General features: G+C 34.9%; 1 protein-coding gene across 2 annotated transcripts; it reads right to left on the bottom strand.

The window, feature by feature from the left end:
• Nucleotides 1-263: 263 nt before the first annotated feature.
• LOC106068814 (extracellular serine/threonine protein CG31145-like) lies at nt 264-27,716 on the bottom strand. Of its 2 annotated transcripts, none has more exons than XM_056020687.1 (11): nt 27,613-27,716; nt 18,117-18,364; nt 17,396-17,604; nt 17,025-17,146; nt 14,383-14,461; nt 13,287-13,379; nt 6,919-7,031; nt 5,784-5,962; nt 3,781-3,895; nt 2,923-3,004; nt 264-1,950 (listed from the first exon to the last, which is right to left on the bottom strand). In XM_056020687.1, exons 2-11 carry the CDS (start codon nt 18,297-18,299, stop codon nt 1,659-1,661), a joined length of 1,467 nt encoding a protein of 488 aa, XP_055876662.1. In that variant the 5' UTR covers nt 18,300-18,364; nt 27,613-27,716; the 3' UTR covers nt 264-1,658. The 2 variants fall into 2 exon arrangements, with proteins under 2 accessions (XP_055876662.1, XP_055876663.1); XM_056020688.1 differs by lacking the exon at nt 27,613-27,716 and adding an exon at nt 22,718-22,819.

The raw sequence follows: 27,716 nt of genomic DNA, 5'->3' as shown, positions 1-27,716 counted from the left end.
CTAAAGTTCTGACATGATGAGTTCCTGAACATGGAGACCTGGCGAGGGAGTAACATCAATCAGCTGAAACCACGAAGACCTGACGTTATTGTTTTTCTGAATACTGCTGTGCTCTCTATATGTTTTATTGGGCACTATAAAAGTTGTTTAAATTATCCTATTTGTCTAGTGGATATTATACCATGATATTCAATCATCACAATAAAATCTCATTTAGAAACACTTGAAATATTGTATTGCTATTTTGTATTTTTTTTAATTTCATTACAAGAATATAGAAATATTATTAATTATCTGCATATTAAACACATTATAAATATATTTTTTTAAAGTGTTATACAAAAAAATTCAACAAGGAAAAAAAAGTACTTTAAAAAAAACAAAGCTTATGTGACATGTAATAGTATTAATTAGTTTGGCTCAGTCATGTAATTAAATTTGTAACAGATCTATACCAGCTTTATAAACAGAACCATTCCGTTGGAAGTGAAAAACAAGAAAATGCTTTTACAAATACATTTTTAAAAAGAAAGATTATATTAAGCATAGTTGTATCAATTATTTTGGATCAGTAATATAATGAAATTTATAATAGACATAGACTAACAATAAAAAGCATTTATAATGCATTTATAAAAATTTTAAAAAAAGGGGAACGACCTGAATTTGAACTCATGGCTCATGCCTTCTCTGACTTCTCAAACCAACACAGTAACCACTGGAAGATTGTTGCTATAGTCTCTTCCTATTTTTCATGTTGTGTTTGCTAAGACACTGATACCTTTGAAGGGGACTAACTCAGCTTATACCACCACTTCAGTCAGGTATACATTCTTTCCCTTGTTTGAGATACCTAACAAAATAATATTTTGTTTGTTTGTTTGTTTGTTTCTTGTGTTGTCAAGTAAAAAATAATTGCGCAGAATTTCAGCTTGATCCGAGATTGGGTAAGTGAGAAATAACGTGTACAAACTTTTTGATATTAGCTTCAGCCAAATTAAACAGTACATAGGCTATCAACTAGTTACATCAATGGAATGTAGGACTCAGGAAAATTAGCATTCACTGAGAAGATATAAACACATATTATTTAGTTTTAATAATGCCAACCTGTTTCTCTTTCGCCATTAGGCAGGCATGAGAGGAATACGCTTGAGTTTTGAAAGTTTTAGGACATGTTGGAATTATCTTGCAATAATCCTAGCCTTCAGCTTCACCTATCCCTTAGTATGTTGAACCGTTGGGGCACCACACAAGATCTGTTGACGATCTCTCTCCATTCCGCTCTGTATTTAGCCTTTGATACATTTTCTTTCAATGACAGGCCTGTCATTTCTTTTATGTTGTCTTCCGTCGCTTTCTCTATCTGCTTCTTCTTATTTTTCCTGGTACTGTTCCCTGAAAGAAGGTCTTTGAGAGCCCTGAGGACCTTGTGGTATGGCCATAAAGTTCAAGTTTGGTTTTTTTTTTACAACAGTTAGCATGTCTATCAAGATTATATTGTGATAAATCGGGGAAGGTAAAGCTTCTATATATTATATAAATACAATACTTTAAAAATTGCTTAGTGGTAAAAACAAAAATACAATTTGAATGTAAAAAACATATCTATGCGCCCTGAAATATTTGTTTCGTATTCAAACAAGATGTCAAATAAATTAATTGTATCCGTCATCAATGATAACCTCGTGCCAAAGTTTGCCCTTTTTGGCTATACAGTCTCTGACTACTTTGAGAATTTGACCTACTCGACGGTCCAGTGCGTCCAGATGAGGTTCCCAAAGTATTGGAGACAAAGGGTCCGCTTCCAGGGACTTTCTGAGCACGTGACTTAAACTGTCCGGTCCGATGTATAGTTTGACCAGTTTAGCCAGAGTGGACCGACGAATCATACAACATTGGCGCACAGGAGACATACAAGACATGCAGTCGTATTTAGATTTACCAAACCTGTTTTTAAATTTTAAAAATTAAAGTTTAACATTAAGCTTATCTCTTTACAGCGCACACCTATACACAAAACCATAACCTAAGCATGTGTATTAAATAAAGCATTCGAGAAGTTAAAAATGAACATTCTCTTGTTGGTTAAACCTTACTCCTAACTCCTTCTAAGAATAAGCTGAGTCATCCAATTGACTCTCACCACAGTCTTTATCAGGGACGCAATGATTACAAAAGACTAAATGAATCCTAACAACTAAGACCATCCATGACACTCTCTTAGTCTCTCTGTGAATGAATTTTTAAAACTAGTAAAAAAAATAGAGTTCCCCTCTCAGACCATGCGGTCTATAAGGTCGATGATATAAAGGTAATCTCGGGTTTTTTTTTGTGCCCCACGGTTAACGACGATGGTCATGTGGCCAGCACAAGGAACAACCGCCTTGACTTTTCCCCAATGATGCTGGGTGACTCAGAGGCGCCCTAATGATCCTGAAATAAAAATCCCAGTCTTCATCAAGATTCGAACCCGGGATCCTCAGGTTTAAAAACCAAGCGCTTTACCATTCAGCCTCCGCCCCTACAGTTTTAAGACTCAAAGGAAACGAATAAATTGTCGCTGAATCTCATTTGAACCTTGTTTTAAAAAGCTAGCTATAAAACTATGTACTCAAATTCAAAACTTAACGGAGCACAAAAACACTTGAAGGACTTGCAAATCAATGTATTAAATAAAGCGATTCGCTTCTAAGCGACAAAAACAAAAAGTAGCTTTTGCATCATAACTTTGACACAAAAGATGATGAAATCAGATTTTCAATAATTCTTCAGTTTTTTTATTTTAATCTAATCGTGACGGACGGACAGACTGACTACATAAAACAAATAGTGCTTTTTTTCCTTACAGTGGCTGCTAAAAAGAGCAATCAAGAAGAAGAAAATATGAGAACGATGTTGTTTTGTTTCACTGCAACTCACCCTCTTCCATTATCCAAGTGTAAAATGAATGTGTCATTGTTGAACTGTTGAAACAACTCGACATGATGGCGGTCTAAGTTTCCTTGACAATAATAAAAAGAAATCCATTACTTTGATAAATTAGCCATGCTGCTTCAGTCTAATTTAAGAATAAAGTTAAACAATGTTATTGTTCTGTTTAAAAAAACATTTGAAAGAAATAAAATAATACAATACTTTTAAAAATTAATAGTGTGTCCTTTGTACAGCGTATAGAGCGATTTTTTAACTCTCAAGTACTAATGAACTTTAGTTGTTTTTTTGTTTTTAAAGATAATCTTTTACTTCGCCCCGTTCTTTCTCCTGGTTAAGCGAATGTCTAAATCTAGTAGAGTTTATAAGCTTCTAATGCTAGACCTATAGATCCAGACTCTGAGGACGGTGCAGAAAATGTTCCTGAACATTAATATATACAAATATTTTATGAATAGGACCGAAGACGTGGTCTGTTCAAGATAAAGATTGTCTAGTCCTCTACACAAATTTAAATTATTCTTCTTATACTTTGAAAATTGATAACGGTCATACTAGAGTTCGCCCAGTGGGGCCACAGAGCTAGTCATTCTTTTCCCAAAAATATACATCAGCTGTCAAATTTCTAGGGAAATTGTTGAAGCCGTTTTTGAGAAAAGCGTCCAGGTTTCAGGTTCCATTTGTTTTGTTTTTTTTTTTTGTTTTTGCCATTGAATGAGTAAGCTGAATGGAGGAATTGTAATGAAACCATCCATATAATTAGACGTTACATTGAATACCCACGTCTGACAGGTTTCTTATGTTTTTAAAAGTGAATTTTTTTTGTCAATGTTTTATTGCACTCACCTATAAGGAAGTCAAAAACTCCAATATCACTATAATCCAATAATTTACGACCTTGGAAGCCTTCTCTTTTTTTCACGTTCGTTTCACAATAATCTTCAGATAGCTCCCATGTGGCCTAGAGAACAATCATTTACATGGCTATATAGTGTACAATGAATCTTCTTTACAAATATTAGTCTAGATATATAAAACAAAAATGCTACATGTTTCTAGTATTTATAATTCAATCACTTGGAATATTGGGGGCGAGAGGGGATGTGCGAATACAAAAATAGATTTTTTTTTAAATATAATGTTTCTTACGTTAGCGAGCTCAATCTCTCACTGACATATAAATATAGATCTACCTTCGATTGATGAGTCAGTGGGTGGAGAAAAACGTTATGATAAAACTATCCGACAAAATATATATATATATATACTAAACAGTAGTATAAACTGCCTGGTCGGGTGGTATGCGCTCCGGACTGTCGCCTCGATGGTCCCGGGTTCAAACCTTACCCGTCGACATCTTTCGCCATCATCCACCCGACATCCTGCCCGAAGCGATCGGTTGCACGCTGGGAAGGTTATACATTACCAGCTAGAACTTGCTGTCAGTTGCCTTGATTTTTGTTTCTCCACGCTTTTCATCTGCCAGCGCTCTTCTCTTGACTTCTGCAATTTCGCGCCAGTTTTCAAATTCTTTGTCGTGTGCTTCCATCTACCAGGTGACCAGCTCTATGTTGAAGGATTTCAAAGACGCTTTGAGGGTATAGTGTTTTCTTTGTCCACCCTGTGATTGCTTCCCTTTTTTAAATTGACCACAAAGGAGTCGTTTAGGAATGCAGTAGTCTTCCATTCTGCAGATGTGGCCTGCCAATCACAACTGAGACTTTATCCAGATTCGAGTAGACTTTACCTGGAGCTGGCAAGTATAAGACTCGAATTTGTTTGTTTTTTTGTCTTTATAGTTAGACCAAAGTCTGAACATGAAAAGTTACTGACAATGCTCTGGAAATGTTTTGAAGCAGGCATTTAGGGTTATGGCACAGTCGTCAGGAAATAACAGGTCCCTAATTGATGCTGATTTTTCTTTTTGTCGCCCAAGGTTAAATAGGTCACTATCAAATTTAAACTTTATGTCTATTTTGTTACTATTATTATGTCTGAATGCATCAGTCAATCAAGTCTTAAGGAACACCCGAAGCATGTATAACTAACAAACGTATGTTTTCAATTGATGATTCTCGTTCTATGAAAAATTAATTATATTTGTATCACCTTTTATCGTGTGAACTAAAGGCTGAGTGGTAAATCGCTTGGCTTCCGAATCGAGGTGTTCCAGGTTTGAGTCCTGGTAAAGAATGGGATTTTAATTTCGGGATCTCTAGGTGAGTCCACCCAACTTTAATGGCACCTGACTTTAGTTGGGAAAAAAGTAAATGTGGTTGGTCATTGTGCTGGCCACATGGTATTCTTGTTACATGTGGCCCACAGAAATAGATTCCTTTAACATCATTTGTTTCATAGATTGCAATGTCTAAAAAGGTAACTTTTTTTTACAATACCTCTATTCAAGTCACTCTGGTCTCCAATACTGCTCTAACGATTTTCCTATAAATTTAACAGTGGATGTATATCGTTGAGAAATGAATTTCTAGCTCGTTGGCCACATGGGAAAACTCTGGCTTGACTGTTCTAATTTTTAAAAGTAAAAAATTAATGTAAATTTGGCTAGAGACCTAGATATCTGATTTATTGCCTGCTGGCCTAATTTGATAGAATAGTTTGATCAAGAAGCTGAAGGTGTTAACATCACGAGTCGGATACTCAATTTGAGCTAAAAAAAAAATATTTTTATTTGAAGATGTATAAGGGAGGTAGTGTTATTTTTTCAAAAATGTGATATTTATATTTTTTTCTGTTTAATCTATAACTATGATGAAATAAAATGAAATTAACTTTCTCTTTCCGAGTGAAAGTCTCAGTACAAAACTTTTCATCCATAAAACTTCAATTACCTTTCCTGTATGGTGGTACACTCGCATCCAGGGAGACGCCACTGAGTAATGCGACTGATTGATGCCTCTTGGAGGAAGAAACACAGACATGGCCCCCTCTATTGTGTCTGGAGTCCCACAAATAGAGAAAGCTACTTTGCAGTAGTCTTTACACTTCCCAAAGAAACACAGATTTCCAACTGATGGAGAATAAAACACAATTTTTTCTTTCTTGCAGAGAATAGAAGAATATATTAGTAATTAATATACAAGAATCACCAGTCCAAAAAAATGTTTTTAATGGTTTCTCTCTGGCTTGGTTTGTTTGGAGTGTAGGAAAAGAGTTGTAATTGCAAAAACATTTGTAATACAAAAAAGAAATGTTTCCTCATAATCCCTGCTTTTTATTGCTCATGATATCTGCTCCCTCTATCTTCAACATTCACTCCTCTTTACCCTCATCTTCCTTATCTTCCTTCTCTCCCTCACCTCCTATCTCATCCTCTTTACCTTCACCTTCTTTATCTTCCTTTTGTCCTTTTCTCCTTCCAATTCCTCATTGCCCTCTCCACTTCTTCTCAGCCCCTATCTTCCTTTTTGCCCTCTCCACTTCCTCTCAGCCCCTATCTTCCTTTTTTGGCCTCTCCACTTCCTCTTTGCCCTTACATTCCTTATCTTCCTTTTTGGCCTCTCCACCTCCTCTTTGCCCTCACATTCCTTATCTTCCTTTTTGGCCTCTCCACCTCCTCTTTGCCCTCACATTCCTTATCTTCCTTTTTGGCCTCTCCACCTCCTCTTTGCCCTTACATTCCTTATCTTCCTTTTTGGCCTCTCCACCTCCTCTTTGTCCTCACATTCCTTATCTTCCTTTTTGCCCTCTCCACTTCCTCATTGCCCTCACATTCCTTATCTTCCTTTTTGGCCTCTCCACCTCCTCTTTGCCCTCACATTCCTTATCTTCCTTTTTGCCCTCTCCACCTCCTCTTTGCCCTCATCTCCCTAAAAAAAACTGAAATAAAATGAAAAGAAAGTGTGCTCTGTGGTGCTCAGTCAACTATGGGGTAGTGAAGGTGTTGACCTGAAACTAGTGAAAGCTGTTCCATGAAATGGACACACTGTTTATAATGCTGCAAAGTTGTCTATTCTTCTTCCTCACCTGGAGACCTGTGAAGAGTACTGGTGAGCAGTTCGACTCCAACATTTCCAATGTCTTCCGTTATGTTTAAAACTCTCCCAACTGTTGGAGGCACTCTATAGAATCCTAGCACTCTGCAAGGAACATTTGTTGGTAGAAAGGTCGTTAGAAACACTAATAACATGAACAAGAAATAATAACTAGAGTAGATAATGAACCCTATCTTCTGTCTAAGATCTGTCTACGAATTCGTATACATACACCAAAGGTCAGGGAGGCCAAAAGTAAATCTTCTGCTTAGTACAGGCTTAGACTGCCAAGAGAGATCTTTATGCTTGCGCTGAAACACTACATCCCTCATATATATATATATTGCTTTTTGTGACGGTACGCACCGGTATGGCGTACCGGCACCTTTTTCAATGTGGGGGGGGGGGAAATTTCTTGTATTTTAACGTTTATTATTAATTTATTAGTAACTAGACATATGTTACCCGCGACCCGCGGGTCTTTATTTGCGCATTACTTTCGATATAGTCACTGAGAGTGTTTTGTAAACAATTAAACGAAATAATAATGTAATAAGTAAAGCGAATGTGTCAATGTAAAAATAGTGTGAATAAAGCTATCAAATCAAAATAGCTAATAGGCTTAAATCCATTTTATTTTCAAATGTTTTGTAAAATGTTTTAAATTTTTCGGATGTTCCTTCAGAGTTGAAGATAGTTTACTTCCTAGTCCAAACCTTCCACAGGACGACGGGGGATGGAAGCGGGCAGGGTTTGAACCTTCGACAGGCGATAAATCCGAACGACAATCCAGCGCGCAAACCGCACGACCAGGCAGCCTTCCAAATTAAAACATTTGCTTGTAGGCCTACATATATTTGATTAAAATTTGAGATGAATATACTAAATTTTGTATGTTCATGTGTATAAAGTATAAAGTAGATCTTGAGGTAGACATAGATCTAAATCTACACTAATCTAGAGTTAAAAATTGGCTTTTATAGAGTTCATTCTGTGCTGCGCATGCGTGAACTTTTTTTCATGAATGAATATAGGCCTATCTCAACACGGCTACGCAGCTATAGCGAACAGCGAACGAATGTATTAAAAATGCTTTAGAAAAACAAATTTTAATTTTAATTTTATTAAAATATCAAATGAATGGACAATAATTAGTATGTTTATGTGTTAAAGCATAAAACTATCTTTCCGAAAAGAAGTTTTATCATCTTAGAGTTCAATAAGAGTTTTAGACCTAGGCCTAGGAATAGACTCAGTAGAGAGATGTGTTAATGTGTAACCATTTGGTAATAGTAATGTCTAATGAAAGAATGTTCGCCAGGAAATCTATAGTCACAGATATCAGGAACTAATTTATGTAAAAAATGCTTTTGAATAGTCTAGTGGATTGGATTTAGATGTATGTTAAACGTAGCTAATGATCCTTTCACGTTATTTCTCTTTCGCTACGAAAATAAAATTAGTTTTGCGAAAATGGGTTTACCCGAAGTCTTATCAATTAAAAACGAAAAGAACGATAGCTTTGTTAAATGAATGGGATTATAAAGTGAACAATTAAACGAAATAATTTTTAGTACGCGATTCATGAATGAATATAGATCTAGGCCTATCTCAACTCGGCTTCGCAGCCTTCGTAAACGAATGTAGCTTTAGAAAACCAAATTTGAATGTTTATTTGATCAAAATATGAAATGAATGGACTTTAATTAATATGTTAATGTGTTAAAGTATAAAACTATCTTTGCGAAGAGAAGTTTTATCATCTTAGAGTTGAATTAGTGTTTTAGATCTAGGGATGGGATTATAAAGTAAACAATTAAACGAATTAATATTTAGTACGCGATTCATTACGGTATTGTCTAATGAAAGAATGTTCGTCAGGAAAATCTGTAGTCACAGATATAAGGAACTAATGTATGTAAAAAATGCTTTAGAAACTCAAAATTGAAGGTTAATTTTATTATATAATGAAATCAATGGATCTTCTTTTGTATTTTCATGTGTCAAAGTAAAAAACTATCTGCGCAAAGTGTATTTCTTAAAATTAGATCTAGGTCTAAATCCTTTCTATCTTTTCTCATGTCAACATTGCAGACATGGCCAAGATCCTTAAAATACTATAACTGTAATAGAGTCGGACAAATTTATTTTTTTTGAGGGTCTTAAGTTTGTTTTAGGGCTACAATACATACACTACGGCCTAAGTTAGTAGGCCTACCAAAGGAACATTCCTGCCTAGTTTTATCAAGATTGGTCAAGCGGTTGTGATGTCTATAAGTAACATACATACATACATACACCTCACATTCTACTTTATAATATAGATTAAAAGTTAGACAATCCATCACTGAGTACCGGCACCATAGACATAAATAAATATAGACTGGAAGTAGGAAGTTATTTTTATTTGGGGGAAATCAAATATGTTTTATGTACTCTATGTGAAAAAAAAAATGGCGGCAATCGAGCTATAAATTCTATGACTAACATTTCAGCCAATATATAATTATGATCTTTAGTTTTGAAAAGTACAAAACTGCCATATTCCCAATATTTTGCCTTTGTTTCATAATCATAGACATAGGCAAATATATATAGGTTTGTGATGTGGATCTATGTTTGTTGACATGGCTTCTTTATTAATGTATGGCGGTCGTCTTATCGATTCAAATTGTTAGAATTAGTTTTTAGTATAAAAAAAAATGAGCAGAACGTGCTCTAATGTTCGTAGTACGATAGGCCAAGGGATAAATTGTAAAGGTTGAAAAAAAATTGAATATTATACACATTAACTTTCAGTTTCAGTAAGTCAGAATAATTCAGTATCACTGACACTGTGACTGTCACTAGTTTAATATTGATAGATCTAAATCTAATAAATATGACTAATTTTTGTAATAACTAGGTCTAATACTTTTCATACTTTTTACTACTAACTATTAAACTAGCCAGTCTATCATCTATGCATGCGGCCTATAGACTAGATCTAGTATAAATATAGATTATAGATCTAGTGACAATCTTGAATCTAGTCCTAGACTATTTAGGCCTATATACTAACTATAGACTATAGACTAGACTATACAGATTACAATTATAGTTTATAGTATAGTATAGTAGTATAGTACTAGTAGTAAGTAGTATTTTTTTACTATAGTATTTATATAGACTAGATCTAAATCTAGCATTTAAAACTATTTATAATTAGGCACGATTAGAGATATAATAATACAAAAGGGGTTCTATCAATTATATAGGTTATGGCTGAAAAACAAACAAACTATAAATACTTTTAATTTTACACTGCTCAAAACTGCTGTATAACTCATACAAACTTATCTTTTCCCAAATGTTTCCCATAATAATTTTTACTTTATCGTCCAGTCTATATATATATATGTCTATGACCGGCACCTAATCACTGAGTATCGGCACTTATTTTTTTTTTTACAAAAAAGCACTGTTATATACATATATACACACACAAATCAACAATCAATCAGTGTAAACAAATCAACTGGCTAAGCTGATGGTTAATAATAATCGTTATTATCCATCATGAGAAAAAAAACATGATGTAGCTTTAGAAACAATATTTATATTCACACTAGTTTCACTTAAAAGTAACGTGAATCGTTTACATCAGATAGATCAATTCTTTTCAATGATTTGATTGCCTTTGGAACAAATGACTTTTTGTTTTCTGTATCGATGTATAAGTTCATTTTTAGGTATCGGTGTATATGTTCATTTTTTTTTTGTATCGGTGTATATGTTCATTTTTGGTATCGGTGTATATGTTCATTTTTTGGTATCAGTGTATATGTTCATTTTTTTGTATCGGTGTATATATTCATTTTTTGTATCGGTGTATATGTTCATTTTTTGGTATCAGTGTATATGTTCATTTTTTGGTATCGGTGTATATGTTCATTTTTTGGTATCGGTGTATATGTTCATTTTTTGGTATCGGTGTATATATTCATTTTTTGTATCGGTGTATATGTTCATTTTTTTTGTATCGGTGTATATGTTCATTTTTGGTATCGGTGTATATGTTCATTTTTTGGTATCGGTGTATATATTCATTTTTTTGGTATCGATGTATATGTTCATTTTTTGGTATCGGTGTATATATTCATTTTTTTGGTATCGATGTATATGTTCATTTTTTGGTATCGGTGTATATGTTCATTTTTTGGTATCGGTGTATATGTTCATTTTTGGTATCGGTGTATATGTTCATTTTTTGGGTATCGGTGTATATGTTCATTTTTCGTAGTACATGGCAAGTACTCTACACCTCATTAATCTTTGGACTCGAAGAAAAGCTTTATTATTTTAAAGTAGTATATCCTATACTCTGAAGCGAGCAATTCTTGTGTATATATATATATACATATTTATACATATATAAATTTTATTTCGAAAAAGGCAATAAAGATTTTCTTTAAAATTTCAAGGTCTGTGTATATTAATGAGAAAAAAATTCTCAACTCATTGGCCACATCGGGAAAACTCGAGGTCGACCTTTATATCGGTTTGAAAATGTCTCATTAACGAAAAATTAATTTTGTCTTGAATGTTTTATGAAAGAAATTTTTTACGTGACGTCAAAGGGAAAAAACTTGACACCGCTTACGTCACTAGGCTCACAGCAGTACACTAAGACATTTCTTACGCAAACAAGAACAAGTTTTAATGAATCAATTGGCCTAATTAAACATTCGCGCACCATGTTATTGTAGATTGATCTATTATGAATCTATGGAAGAAAAATAATGAAATTAAATTTGTAGATGTATGATTAGTTATTGTGTTTTAAAGGCTTTATAAATTGTTTACACTTTAATTGCGTACACACATAGGTAGCTTTTACTTTGTTTTTTTTTTGCTGGTGAATAATTGTAAGTGTTCAAGCCTCGAAGTCTACTGTACCATACCAAACCCAAGGAAATGTTCATAACACAACTTCTTTACGCCTTACTTGCTCACACTGAACATGATATCTAGGGCCGGTCCTAACATTTGCGGGGCCCAATGTAAAATGGATTGCGGGCGGCCCAGTCAGGGTAGGGATAAGGATAAAATATGGGAAAATTAAGATTTTGTATTAGAAAAAAAAAAGTCTTTGCATTACATTTTTATGAAATGAAAGCTGATAATAATGTTGTTTTTTGTTATCACGCGTAGGATTGGTGTTAACCATATAGATTGACACCCCAAAATGACAATTTTGTCTATTTTAAGGACATTTTTATGAGTTTCAGGAGATTTCCAGGAGCTCCTTGAAAACAGTGAGACCACGGGAACCCTATTATAAGTTCTAATGATTTAATTTAATAATTTTCACATAGAATTAGCGCGGTGCTTATGGAAGTTCGGGGGCATTACGCTGCCGCCTCTTTTGGTAAACCTATAAACCTCGGTATAAGGGAAGTCATGTTCCAGAAGTCACCCAATAAAACCTACTCAGCCCAAAGATCACCGCACATAGACATTCTTTAAAGTGGTAGATAACTTCACATATCTGGATAGCATAGTATCAAATGACGCATTGCTTTAAAGAGAGGTTGATATGTGATCAGGGATAGTCGTGACGCCTCCCAGCGAGAGTGTGTTGGGGGAACTGAAGAGACTTTCTATTCTAATCGCCATGTACAATTACATTGAGAACTGACAGAACGAAAAAGCAACTCTTCAGATTGATAGTCTTTACCCGATCGTTCATTTTCGTAATTACAAAAATATTCCCAAAATGTCTTCGGGTATATATCCTTCCTTAAATTATTAATCCGAACGAGGCTCGGTCACCTGGTACTGTTCATTATTATTACTATACCATCAGTGTTATGTTCATTATTCTTACTATACCATCAGTTTTATGTTCATTATTCTTACTATACCATCAGTGTTATGTTCATTATTCTTACTATACCATCAGTGTCATAGTATACGTTTACTATCATTTGAAATTATACTTTACTTTCTGTATTTTTTATTAAGCCAGAGTAGCAGCTTATTACTAACACCGCGTTCTTGTAACCAGACTGTCTTTTCTTTAGTTGACATAAAGCGTCACGAATGTATTTTGTTGTTTTTTTTTAATTTTACTCTTGTATCGAAAAATTCTTTTATTAATGGTATCTGAGTTTTCAAAGATAACATTGTATAGTGCTAGCCTTCACAACATCATGAGACCTCTTGCATGTTGTATTGTATAGTGCTAGCCTTCACAACATCATGAGACCTCTTGCATGTTGTATTGTAACACTGTTACATTAGTGAGCTATATACGAAAACGAAGAGCCTATATCTAAAGCATATAACGTTTTGTTTATATTTAGATCTAAGGCTTACTTGTCCAGGTGAAATGAAGCTATCTCTGCATGGGCTCGTTCTATGTCACTGAAGAAAAAATGATTCGGCAATACTTCATGGTCCCTTGGGGTTCTGGAAATAATACATGGCTAATTAAACTTTAAATAAATGATACTCACTAGACTTCCTTGATAAATCGTCATAAAATTATTGAGAACGTTTTTTTTTTTAATCAATCAAACTTGTTCTCTAGGCCTGAAACTGATGGTTTAAAGCTACTTCAACGACATGTGTGAGGTGTCTAATATCGTACATCGATTGCCTTCTGATTAACAGATGAAAAAAAAAAGATAAAAACTAACCAAAGGTGCTATATCGAGAATACAATAGGGAAAGAAAGAAAAAAAAAAGAGAAAAAGGTGGGAATGTTCCGGACATATTAAACAGTATATAGCCTAGAAACAAATCAACGGGTCTAGACGGTGTGTAATGCTAGTATAATATATTCCCATTTACTTATTTGTGAAAATAAAAAAACAAGAAATGGGCGAAAACAGAGTGTTCCTCATTGAAGATTGCATGGCATCAAAGTGAAATATGGAATAAATGGATAAATGTTGACCATGTACTGGTACACGTCTCTATGTCGGCTACTTGCTTAGGCCAGATGCATATAATAATGATAGGACACTATACAGACTAAACGTAGCATATAATAATGATAGGACACTATACAGACTAAACGTAGCATATAATAATGATAGGACACTATACAGACTAAACGTAGCATATAATAATGATAGGACACTATACAGACTAAACGTAGCATATAATAATGATAGGACACTATACAGACTAAACGTAGCATATAATAATGATAGGACACTATACAGACTAAACGTAGCATATAATAATGATAGGACACTATACAGACTAAACGTAGCATATAATAATGATAGGACACTATACAGACTAAACGTAGCATATAATAATGATAGGACACTATACAGACTAAACGTCTTCCTAAACAAAACTTGATCGCTATCCAGTGTAAGAAACACGCAGGGTTGACTACTTGTCTTTAGCAGTTTTTGTTTCTAGGGTACAACTAGGAGGAGAGTTAATTATTGATTACCTCATGAACTTGTAAAGACCTTTCATTCCGTTGTCAAATGTCACTATAAGCACAAGATGAGAGCTGCGGTTGTTGACATCTGTTCGCGGAAATAAATGTAGATGATAGAGTGTTGGCTTATTTGTTTCTCCGTCTGTATTTCAAATAAACTTGTTCTCTCTCTCTCTCTCCTTCTCTTTTTTAATCGCAATCTCAATTTTTTTTCTCTCATCCAGACTTGTTTTCATCTCTCTCTTTCACAGACACATTAATCTCTTTTCACACACTTTCACTCTCTCTCTCTCTGTCTCTCTCTCTCATGCTGCCTCTCTCTTTCTTGCTCTCTCTCTTTCTCTCTCTCTCTTCTAAAGACACTCCTTACTCTCTTTTCACACACTTTCTCTCTCTCTCTCTCTTTCTGTCTCTCTCTCCCTCGCTTCTTTCTTCTTACATACACTTGCTCTTTTTCTTACAAACTTCTGGATTTTTGGCCGCCTCCTAGTCCACGCAGTTCTAATTAGCTGGGGCAAAGTAAAAGCGGTTGGTCGTTGTGCTGGCCACATGACAACCTCGTTAACTATGGGCCACATAAACAAATGACCTTTACATCATCTTCGATATAGATCGAAGGTCTGAAAGAGGGAACTTTATATCATCTACACTATAGATCGGTGTGTAAGGGAAGATAATTGAGATCTTGATATTGTCTCCAATTTCTTTCACTAATTGTTTATAATTTGTTTAAGTTTTAGCTGAACATAATTTTAAATAAGTAAGCAAAGCTATAACTTAACAGAATGCATAATTCAAAATTTAAGATTTTATTGTTAGTCCTAGTTGAGAATCAAGTGTGTCTATATATTCTGTGCTCAAAGTTTTGAACAAATCTATTAGCTGTTCATCACAATGTCCCTCTTCCTTCTATTTCTACTGAGAGGTAAAATAAAGGATCACATGTGGATTGGATCAGCATTAGGCAATACAATCTGAATACAACTTTTAAAAACATGCTCAATTGTTCTCTTGCATTTCAAGTTTTCTTGAGTATTGTACATATATTAAGCAATAATTTGCTTTGAGTTTATTCTAAACTAGTCGACCCGCGGCGTAGCATACGCCGCTATTTAGTGACGGGTGAACACTTCCTGAAAGACGCAGTTGTCCAAATGGGATGGGTTTGAGCAAACGACTATGTGCGCATGTCTGGAGAGCGAGGAAGGCACGGGTTCGGGCGGGAGTTAAGTGGGGTAACTCTAGTCCGACTTGCAGAAATAAAAAAGTTATCTTTCCATGACTTTTTCATCGAGGGTTAGAGAGTCGGCGTGCGTGCGTGGTGTCCCGCATGGTTGGGCGACGAAGAGAATTTTGTATATAGATGATACACACATTTATTATTGTATTTATTCTCCCCATATGTCCGGTCCCCACATGCATCCATATTTAATTGGATTCCTCTCCTTGCTGACTTCATAATTAGATCTAAATTGTTTTTATCAATGTGTTCAGATTGTTCTTTAGCAAACTACTTCTTTGTTGTGAATGTCCGTGATTGGTCACGGCGAGGTCCTTCTCCCCCATCTCTTCTTCTTACCGCTCTGAGCCAAACGAAAAACAGTGATCTATAGCTAGGTCGTGGACAGCATTACCAGAAATAGTTGACAATTGGGGAAAAAAAATGGATGAGAATGTTCATTGCGAAGCCATGGGGGCAATGTAAACCGGGGGGGGGGGGGTTCAATCCCCCACCCGAAATGACATCTCCCCCTGGCGAGGTCGGAATTTAGTGACTGTTTTTTTGTTTTGATTTTGTTTATTTTAGGTGAGATTTTAATGCTAAACCATCACTTGCCCCAGCACAGCCAAGGGGGTTTTGAGTTTAAAACACCCTACCAGGGGGAAATAGTGCTTGACAGCGGGGCTCTACCCCGCGCTTGGGGAGCTCCCAGTGCTTCCCCAAATCCCCTTGCTGGCAAGGGCGGGGAGTCTACAATTTTTCCACTAACTCCAGGAAGAACCTATTCTGGGGTACAATAAACGCCTTCCGAAAGAATGGTCAGAATGTAATAAAGATTAATTAGGCACACACACACACATATGTATACATACATATGTATATATATATATATATATATATGTTCGTATGTACAACAGCTGCACTGACTTCTTCCAACAGCCTTAATATTAACAAATTAACCTTGGAGTATTCTTTAGTGTTTTTGTATCTCTAAGGTAGTCATTTAGGTCTCAGCTCTCCAAGAGCAGTTCTAGGAGAGCCTTTACATTAGCGAATTTTGTCAAGGAGCAAAAGCAATGGCGATGTTACAGGCCCTTACGACGCCCCTGTGTTGACATCACTTGATTTAGATGTATATTGTGGACAACTTACAAAGAGTAATTTGTAATCAAATAGACTTTATAAACTTCGTACGTATATTTTGATATTTTGTTTGTTTACAAGAATCGGACGCTACTTTTAAAATGTAAATTATTAGGGCTTTGTCCTATCTCATTCGTTCTGCATTAGGGAAGGTTTTGACTGCTTTCAGTGCTCAAACTAGGACGAGAGTCCAAAGTGCTTAGCGCACTACCATACACCCATCTTCAATTTATACATGTATTTATAAAGTTTCACAATATTGTATTCATTTATGTCAATTATAAACCTGTAAAAATTATTTTTCTTTGATTTAGATCTTTTAACATTTGCTGATAGTAGCTGGTATCTTCTGGGTCATACAGGAAGTACTGATTGATCTGCTGGTGAAATATTTCCCAGGCCCACGTGCTGAAATTGAATATGTAACAAAAAAAAATCCATAATTATTGTTTATTTACCTTCATTTTGATATAAAATATGTAAGCATATGGAATATGACAATATCTTTTTTTCCTCAATTTAGGCCAAAGAACGTTAACCGATAATAATACAGACATAATAACTGATGGATAGAGAAATAAATAGAAAGAAAGATAAATAGATCGATAGAGCGAGATAGAGAGAGAGAGAGAGAGTACCACAATATACAATGCTTACTTGTTATTCTTTACAAACTCTTTCATTAATTTTCCTTTTCTTTTCCATTTGTTTAGTTTGGCCAAGAAACTCAAATAAGGCTCCTGTTCATCAACTTTAAACACAGAGTCCAACAGATTTGATTTTCCCTGATACTCTCGTATAAATGTATCTACTTCCGGTATGCTGTAGTTCACTCTACAGCCTCCTGCGTCTGAGGGAGCAAATAGCTATTGGGACATACACAAAAACTATCAATCAAGTCATACATTTAGTGTAGAATTTAACTATGAGCTATGCGAGCTAAAGTTTAGCATCTCTCCCCTCCCTCCCCCCTCCCCCCGCTTTCTTGGACCAGAAAAAAAAAAGTTTCCGAGTGAACTGACATATATACTTAAATATCGGACCTACTACAACATTACTTTGTTCAATGCTGCATTTCAAAACGCACAATTCTCTTCACAATATGTGAGCGTTTAATAAGCCCCTTATCTCCTATAGCTTAGTGCTTTATCATAGTCTAAATTCGGGCCTGCTTAACTATATATAATACAACTTTCAACCAAATTGTTTTTTAAATGACTGTACAAACATAAGATCTAAATAATTTAAAAGGCGTAGTCGAAGTCTAGGCAGTACAATGCAGTGGCGTCACTGCAGTGGGGAAGCGGGACGCCCCAAGGAACCTAGTGATGCCACTGGGTCAGTCATTACACACAGTCATCTAATGTTTCCTTTTCACCTTGTTGTATAGTTCAGATCTATGTATAGCCATCCTAACTGCATACTGTACAGTAGGCTGAAAGTTGACCGCTATCAGTGCTAATAGACAAAATGTCAGTAAGAGTAGTTTCCAGATATATCTTCTTGACCAGACCAGTTTGAATGAGTTCAACTTTGGCAAAAAGAAAAATTTCTGGACCATCGCTTGATACGTTACTTTAAAACCGCAAGTTTGACGTTGTACAGTTCAGTCATGGATCTGTCAGCCTGCAATGAAAATACTTATTGTTAATCATTAAAATTAAAATTTATTATTTGTTGTCCAGAATTACATAGACCTAATAATTCTTTAAAAGTTAATGGCAAGAAACAATCCTATCACCACAATATCAGAAACGTAATATTAATTTTATCTGCTAACTGTTCATCTTCTTCTTCTTCGTTCCCATTACTTCTTTTCTTTACGAATCATTACTGAGCTCCAACATAGATGAGATTGCGTGTCAATGTTTTATGCGCCAGGAGGCCCATTGACTCCGGCTTCAGCCTGCTTTTCTTTCTGTGTGTGCTCCCATAGCCTTTGATCAGCCGAGATCATCTGCAAGGCAGCAATTGTTTAATTTCGGAGGCGTCTCTCCTAGATGAATTACTATCCCTAGTTTACGACTTTCATCTAGCCATCTCTAAATCAAGATCTAGATCTAATTCAAAGACGATAGATCTACTTTATACTTTAACACATGTACATACAAAATTACGTCTATTCATTCAAATTTTAATCAAATAGATGTAGGCCTACAAGCAAAATGTTTTTATTTGAAAAAAATGGATTTAAATCGATTAGCTATTTTGATAGCTCCATTCCATAGACATATATATTTATTTATGTCTATGCTCCATTCATACTATTTTTACATTCACGCATTCCGCATTTGCTTTAATTATAAAATTAATATTTCGTTTAATTGTTTACAAAGCACTCTCAGTGACTATATCAAAAGTGATACGCAAATTAGGACCCGCGGGCCGCGGGTAACATATGGCTAGACTTCTTTTACTATAAAGTAGAAAGTAAGGCGTATGTATGTATGTATGTATGTATATGTATGCATGTTACGAATAGAAATAAGACTAAGACTAAGACTGCTTTAATGATCCTTACGGAAATTTGTTGTGATTACAAGGACTCCTTTCTCATATAAAGACAACACAACAGAAAAATACACATAAATACAACAGACAACATAAAGAGTTCATTCAGCGACTACACACAGGTATCTTGGTACATTTCATGTTCCCTGATCAATGAGTGGCGGTGATAGAGTCTGACCGAGTGAGGTACGAACGAGTTTTTGTACCGCTCCGTTCTTGTTTTGATTGACAGCAGTCGCCCACTTCGCGACGACCTGGCGTAGTTCTGATGGAGCGGGTGGCCGTTGTCTTCCAAGATTTTTTCGATTTTTCTTAGGCACGTTTGTTCAAAAAGTTCCTTTAAATGTGGTAATGTTGTGAGTGTAATTTTTGATGCTTTTTTAATGATGTTTTCTAGACTTTGCAACAGTTTAGATGAGGCGTTGCCTTGCCAACAACTTATTCCGTATGTTAGCAGATTTTGTACAGTCGCGCCGTAAAATGTCTCAAGGATCTTCTTGTTTAATTTAAAACTGTTGAGTTTGTATAGAAAAAAGAGTCGCTGGGCTGTTTTCTTTGTCAGAGTTCCAAGGTGGTCTTCCCATGAAAGCTTGTTGTTGATGATAACGCCTAGATATTTATATGCCTTTACTTGTTCTATAGATGTAGTGTTTATTTGCAGTTCACGTATAGTTTGTTTTTTCTTTCTAAAATCTATTATAAGTTCTTTAGTTTTTGTTACATTCAGTTCTAGAAAGTTGTCGGTGCACCAGTTTGTAAACTCTTCTATCGAGCTTCGATACTGAGTTTCGTCTCCTGAAATAAGACCGACTATGGCAGTATCATCAGAGAATTTAATGAGTTTAACTGAGTCATAGATGCTTCTTATGTCATTGGTGTAAAGAGTGTATAGTACAGGAGAAAGTACACAACCTTGTGGAGCACCCGTACATAGTACTCGAGTTGACGATTTGGTGTTGTTGACTTTAACATACTGGGGCCGTTGGGTTAAAAAGTTTAGAACCCATGCTTGCAAGTAAGGGCTTACATTTAAGTTACTCAGTTTGTTTATCATTAGATCATTAGAAATCAAAACTGTTTGACCAATCGTGATAAAACTTGTCATAAATGTTCCTTGGGTACTAACTGGAACCGTGACGTATGTATAGTAGCCCTAAAACAAACTTAAGACCCTCAAAAATAAAATTGCCCAACTCTATGAAAGTATTCCTATTTTATGGACCTAGGCCATGTTTATCATGTTTTCTCGAGAGAAGATCGAAAGGATCTAGATCTAGAACTAATTTTTAAAACTACACTTTGCACAGATAGTTTTTTTAATTTGACACATGAAAATTACACAATAATGTGACAATATAGTCTATTGATTTCATTATTTAATAAAATTAAGCTTCAAATTTGTCTTTCCAAATAATTTTTACCTAAATTCGTTCCTTATTTCTGCGAATTTAGAGGTACTGACGTAGGCTACTTTATAATCCCATTCATCTATCGAAGCCGACATCTAAGTCTAGATTATAGACAGTCTAGATCTAATTCTATTTCTAGATCTAATTCACACCGCTTTGTAAACACACTATGATTGGACAGGCTACTTGAGACACTATATGGGGGATATTAAATATACTAACGTACAAACATTAATAAGCTTCTTGAGCCATTGAATTCCCTCTTATAATAGTAGGTCTATATCTATTATAATTGATCTAGATCTAAATATATGTAGACCTACAAGCAAATGTTTTTATTTAAAAAATGGATTTAGGTCAATTAGCTATTTTGATAGCTCCATTCATACAATTTTTTTTAATTCACGCATTCGCTTTTTCATAGCATTATTATTTCGTTTAAATGTTTCCAAAACACTCTCGGTGACCATATCGACAGTGATACCCAAATGAGGTAGTTCCATATTTCTGACCTACTTTAACCAAAGTCACGTGATTGTAGGACAACAAAGAGAAGAATGGCCTTGTCTTGCTATATTTCCATTGCTGTTGCTCCTCTATTTTTACGAAATTTTACATTTACAAACATTTTAAAATATACAGAGTACATCAACGAACTTCCTGAATGTTCAAATAACTATACGAATGTTTTCATAAAGGGCCAAGAACTGTTATAAGGATGGGTTTAAATTAACAGTGATATTTCTTTTATAGTCCACAACAAGCGTCAACACATTGCCGATGATACATTCACATACAGAAGATGTTTTTATAAACGTTCTTGTAAGATTTTAAAAAAAGCTTAGCTTGGTGTAAACAACACAAAACACACACACATATATACATACTTATATATATATATAGGGCCTATATCACCACTGAACACTTGTGAACGTTTCAAACACAGTTTGGATTGATTCAAAATGATTGATTTTACTAACATATGCCAGTTCTTTTTTTTTTTAAAGTATTTTGACGATTGCTCTATTGAGCTTGCAAATTCTCGAAAACGGCTCTTACGATTTTCCCAGAAATTTAAACAGTTAATGGGAAAAGAATTTATGAGCTAATTGGCCACACTGGAAAAACTCTGGCTGGACCGTTATAATGTTTTTGAAATATTATCTTTTAGAATTTTATTTGGTCTTGAAAATCCTTAACTTAACCAGATACGTATTTCCGCATGTCGACCCGATTCATTTAAGAGTTAATTAACTAAATAGACGTTCATAGACATTCTTTTTTTTTCTTTAAATTGTAATATATTCGTCACATACGTCATTGTACAAAACTGAACAATTTATTTTGACAATTTTTCATTATTCTATCAAACTGAAACTTCGCAAGTAAACTTTCGTTGCTTGACAACATATTTTATTAAAATTTCAGAAAGATGACTAAATTAATAAATTAATTTAAAATATCTATTTACCGTTAAAACTAAGTGTTCATGTTATGGAGCTTTGGGAAATTAACAATTGCATTGTATTATCTTTTAACTGATTACTGAGTATCAGTAATATAGGGTCAACCCCCCCCCCTTTTTTTTTTTTGCAAAGTTAAGACAATCTTTCTATAATTAATATTTATCTTAATTTTTTATTGAATGAAAGTGTATAGTTTTAATGAAAACATTTATTTTAATTTGAATTGCATGGAATGGATTGTGATGTTTATATCATCATATCTATATCATTGCAATTATTATATCAATTAAAATAGTTTTAAAATGATGGAGGCTAAAAGGAAATGTTTAGTTTACTACTTGTTTTACCGTGTGATATTTCTTTTAAAATTTAAAACGTGTTAGAATGTCAAAATATCAAATTTCAATATGTGCTGAACCTAATACAGGGTCCAACGGTTTTGAACCGGAAGTTGATTTCCTTTTTCTTAGAGAAAGTTTACAATTGTTTGACAGATAACAAAAAAAAATAACATTAAAAAATTTTCAACATTAAAACTCGCGACTAACTTTTGGAAAATATCTCTATCACGATGTTCCTAATGTTTTACATACCTGCAAGTGAAAGCCTTTGAATAAGAAATGACATTCGCATTGGCCAGTTTTAGACAAATTTACAATACGGACGATCGATCTATTCTAGCAAACATTGATCGATCATAGCGATAACAACCACCTTGTTAAGCGCTATTTATTATTTGAAATACATTGCCATGCAGACAATACTGAACTCTAAAGAAACGAGAAAACTAACCAACTTGGACTATTTATAGACTTATTTAATATTGAAACATTCTGTGACTATTTTTTTAATAATACATTACCTGAGCCTATCTTTGTCCAATATGTCGTAACAAAAATGACAAACATACTGGATAATCCGGTGGTATTTAAAACATTAGTAATAATCCTATCTGGATTAACATAAATTGATCAGTTCAAAATAATAACAAAATACTCCTTTCATTTTGTATCTCTCCCCCCCCCCCATTTGTTTCCCTCTTAGAATCGTCAGTTTGTTAAAACTATTTTCTATTCCAATGAATTTCATCAAGTATGTCTTCAACAAAGATCTAGTGAATGAGCAAACTTATTGTTGTTGATCGATCGTTGTCTTCTAGCAACAGACTGGTAGACTTAGGTGACCAAACGTCCCACTTTAGACCACCTGCCCTGCTTTTCATAAAATGTCCGTACAGGACGCCCAATGTACCACTTTCTTAATGCCCCGCTATTAAAAATATAATTTAGAATATCGTTTAATAATTACCAAGATACCGACATTAGGCATTACTTCTCAATGATGTCAATGTAGCACAATAACATAAAAAAAAACTGCTGCAGACTGTCTATTTTAAATTAAAGGAAACAATTTGTGTGAAAATAAATTATTACTAATCCTATACAGTTTGTGTGGGAATCTTTAAATGAATTATACAGACTTTTTTAAACTATGCATATTAATATCTTTGATGCCTGCGGTGGAGTGTTTTCCTGGTTTGAAATCATTTTTTATTTTCTCAAAAGAAGTGCTCCAACTTAATCAAAAGCTTCTTTGAACACCCGTATGTTATATAGTCCCTTTTTTTACACTAAATTGCAGCAATAATCTGTCAAAGGTTTTGCATATTGATGGACAGAATCTCTTGAAATATCTTCATGCAATCGACAAATTGTTTCAGAAATACACAGAACTTTCAAATACACAGAACTTTCAAATACACAGAACTTTCAAATACACAGAACTTTCAAATACACAGAACTTTCAAATACACAGAACGTTCAAATACACAGAACTTTCAAATACACAGAACTTTCTACCTTGAAAGACACAAGAGTTAAAAGAAACGATGAAGCGTCCATCCTAAAGAAAGCTCTTCGTTCAATGCGGAGATTTATTTGACGAATTGAACTGCAAAGTTTGGACAAAATTTATGATTGCCATTCCCACAAGATTGTTTGTTAAAAATTGTTTACTTTCAGAAGTAGTCTGTGGCCTACGGAGTAACAGAAAAAGTTGTTTACTTTCAGAAGTAGTCTGTGGCCTACGGAGTAACAGAAAAAGTTGTTTACTTTCAGAAGTAGTCTGTGGCCTACCGAGTAACAGAAAAAGTTGTTTACTTTCAGAAGTAGTCTGTGGCCTACGGAGTAACAGAAAAAGTTGTTTACTTTCAGAAGTAGTCTGTGGCCTACGGAGTAACAGAAAAAGTTGTTTACTTTCAGAAGTAGTCTGTGGCCTACGGAGTAACAGAAAAAGTTGTTTACTTTCAGAAGTAGTCTGTGGCCTACGGAGTAACAGAAAAAGTTGTTTACTTTCAGAAGTAGTCTGTGGCCTACGGAGTAACAGAAAAAGTTGTTTAACGCCGAAAGAGTTTTCTCCGCAGTAAATGTGGACCAGCGAGACTACAGAGTTAAAGGTGAAAGTACTAACAGAACTTTCAATCGTGTTGTGAAGATCATTTTCTAGCGAGAACAAAGACTTTAGTATGACATTCATGAGTAAGAGAAGTACAATGTTGACAGCGTCAGCGTCATAAAATGATGAAGGTGCTAACTATCATCGGCATAACAGGAGTTAAGGTGAAACCAATTTAATTAGATGCTGTTGTTTTTTTAATTCATTATTTTAATAGACATATCTTCGGTTGGATCATAAAACAGCAGCATAGGAGGAGAGAGTAAATCCCCCACTCTCCTGGTTCCGCTATCTTGTCACCTTCTAAACCGATGTAGGCGTATTACATGTATAATTGTAGCTTTTGAAATAACTTGAACAAAACAAAAAACATATCTTTGTATTACAATAAAGGCAAATTTAACTTGAGATAAAATACAATAGATCTAGTAGTAATACTATGAAAAGGTATTTTAAACATAATCTAACTCACACGTCTTTACTGTTTTCAATCTCTGGACCGTCTCTCGTTCTCAATATCGGCAGTACGACAGATCAGTTCAGACTTTAGCATTCCTACTGCATTGCCAAAAAACAATCGCTAACTTCTTCTCACCATCACATTAGACGCACACACTCCATAACACTTATACAATTTTGTTTAGAAAAGGTTATTTCTGTTTAGCTTTGTTCTATTTCTCCATTCATTTGGCTCTTCAATTCATCAGGTGAAAGTAAATCACATTTGTTTAAGACCTGCTGGACGTGTGGAAGAAATTGAAGTTCTTTTATTCTTTTATTTCTAGAGTATCTTTATGAGTTGAGAATCTAAAATAGAAGATGCATTTTGTAGCGTAGTTAGTATAGTGTTACCAGACGTCCGGCAAAGGGAGGCCATATCTTCCTTTTTGGGGTCCTATCCTCCGTCCGGAAGGCATTAGACTAAAGTGTAAAAATGTCCGGCTTTTTCACAAAAACGAATATTCGGTTTTATTCCTTCATGTCTTTTGAATTAATAGCACAAACTCACTCCTAGACAGCACTGTCACAAACTCAATTATAAACAAAACTGTCATAAACTCACTCCTAGACAACACTGTCACAAACTCACTCCTAGACAGCACTGTCACAAACTCACTCCTAGACAGAACTGTCACAAACTCACTCATAGACAGAACTGTCACAAACTCCCTCCTAGACAGAATTGTCACAAACTCACTCCTAGACAGCACTGTCACAAACTCACTCCTAGACAGCACTGTCACAAACTCACTCATAGAGGCACTGTCACAAACTCACTCATAGACAGCTCTGTCACAAACTCACTCCTAGACAGAACTGTGACAAACTCACTCCTAGACAAAATTGTCACAAACTCACTCCTAGAGAGCACTGTCACAAACTCACTCATAGACAGCACTGTCACAAACTCACTCATAGGAAACACTGTCACAAACTCACTCCTCACTCCAATCAGCGTGCAGTGGGCAAAAGAGGAAAATACATCCTACAGTGAGAGGCACGTTTCTCACAATGTACTTTCTGAAAACAAATGTATCGTGTAGTGAGTTCCACTAGCACCAATGATGTACTACTGGGCAAAGATGGTGTGTCTGAGAAATACGAAACTAAATATAATCACGGTCTACAGCCTTTGATTGGCTGAAATGTTTCTTTAACTACAATGTAATCCCAGATCTAGGTTTTAAACTTTGTCTTGTTTTTAGTGTGTGTCATCCTTTGTAAGGCTTTGTCCTCTTTTTTGTCCTCCTCTGTGTGAGCTTGTTTATGGTAACGCTAAGTTACGGTTAAATAAGGTTTGAAACATTATTAGATTTGTTAACATTTTGATGAAATGAATGAATCATTGCGGCTAGTTTGAATTTAAATATTTATAATTCCTTGACACTTTCCAAATTTCATTATAATATCTGAGAATTTTGAACTATTGTTTAGGAGTGAAGTGATATGTAACGCTTAATTAAGATTAACACAATTATTTCGACAAAGGGCTATGAAATTTTCAGCACCTTACATATGCGTGTTCAATTCAATTCAATTCAAACAATGTACTACGTCAGTGATCTCAAACTTTGGTCCGCGTACTTCCAGGGGTCCGTGAGACGACCGTTAGGGGTCCGCAGAAAAATGAAAATTGTATACAAATTAAAATAACTTCTTCGCTAAAAACCAGTTTATCCGATAGGAGAATTTTAACAATAATCAAATCGCCCCTCACTGCTGTTTTGCATACCATTATGTACTCTTCTTTGACGAAATAATTTATATACTATTCATTAAAGTTACTTTTTCACCTAGGGGTCCGTGGGCAAGTTTTGATTACGTAAAGGGTCCCCAGGTCAAAAAAGTTTTAGAACCTCTGTACTACAAAACAAATTTTCTTAGGAACTAGAGGCCAGCTAATTTCTCTTACAACATTACGAATGAAGCAGTTTACATTAATTCACATGTTCAATGTCAATACTAAAACAAGCATTGAGAGGCGTGGTGGCTGAGCGGTAAAGCGCTTGGCTTCCGAACAGGGGACCGGGGTTCGAATCCTGGTGAAGACTGGGATTTTTAATTCCGGGATCTTCGGGCGCCTCTGAATCCACCCAGCTCTAATGGGTACCTGTCTAGGGAAAAGTAAATGCGGTTGGTCGTTGTGCTGGCCACATGACACCCTTGTTAACCGTAGGCCACATAAATATATGACCTTTACATCATCTGCCCTATAGACCACAAGGTCTGAAAGGGGAACTTTACTTACTACTAAAACAAGCATTAATAATAAGTTCCTGCATCTATACACCGGTATACTGGTCCGACAACATTGTATCTTTTAGAATTTTATACGACAACATGACTGTAATAAACAATGGTTTACATTATTGAAGTTATTCATTTATTTAAAAGTTAATTATACAAATTTTAAATTAGAGATGAAGGTTTGAAATAGCTTTTCAACGTGACAATATTATTTGTAATTTTAATGATGATTGAACAAAACTAATGCTCTGTTATTCGCCTACTGATTGGTTGATTAGTTAGTTACCTGTAATGAAATATTCAGAAAATTACGCCAAAAAAATGTCCAGGTAATGTATTTCTTGGATAAATAGTAAATGCAAACTTTGCGAGTCTCATTAGATATTCTGT

Source organism: Biomphalaria glabrata, chromosome 2 (genome assembly GCF_947242115.1).
Source record: "Biomphalaria glabrata chromosome 2, xgBioGlab47.1, whole genome shotgun sequence".
NCBI classification, from domain to species: Eukaryota; Metazoa; Mollusca; class Gastropoda; family Planorbidae; genus Biomphalaria; species Biomphalaria glabrata.
The sequence above is the reverse complement of the archived record's forward strand: the minus strand, read 5'-3'. Positions and strand labels throughout refer to the sequence as shown.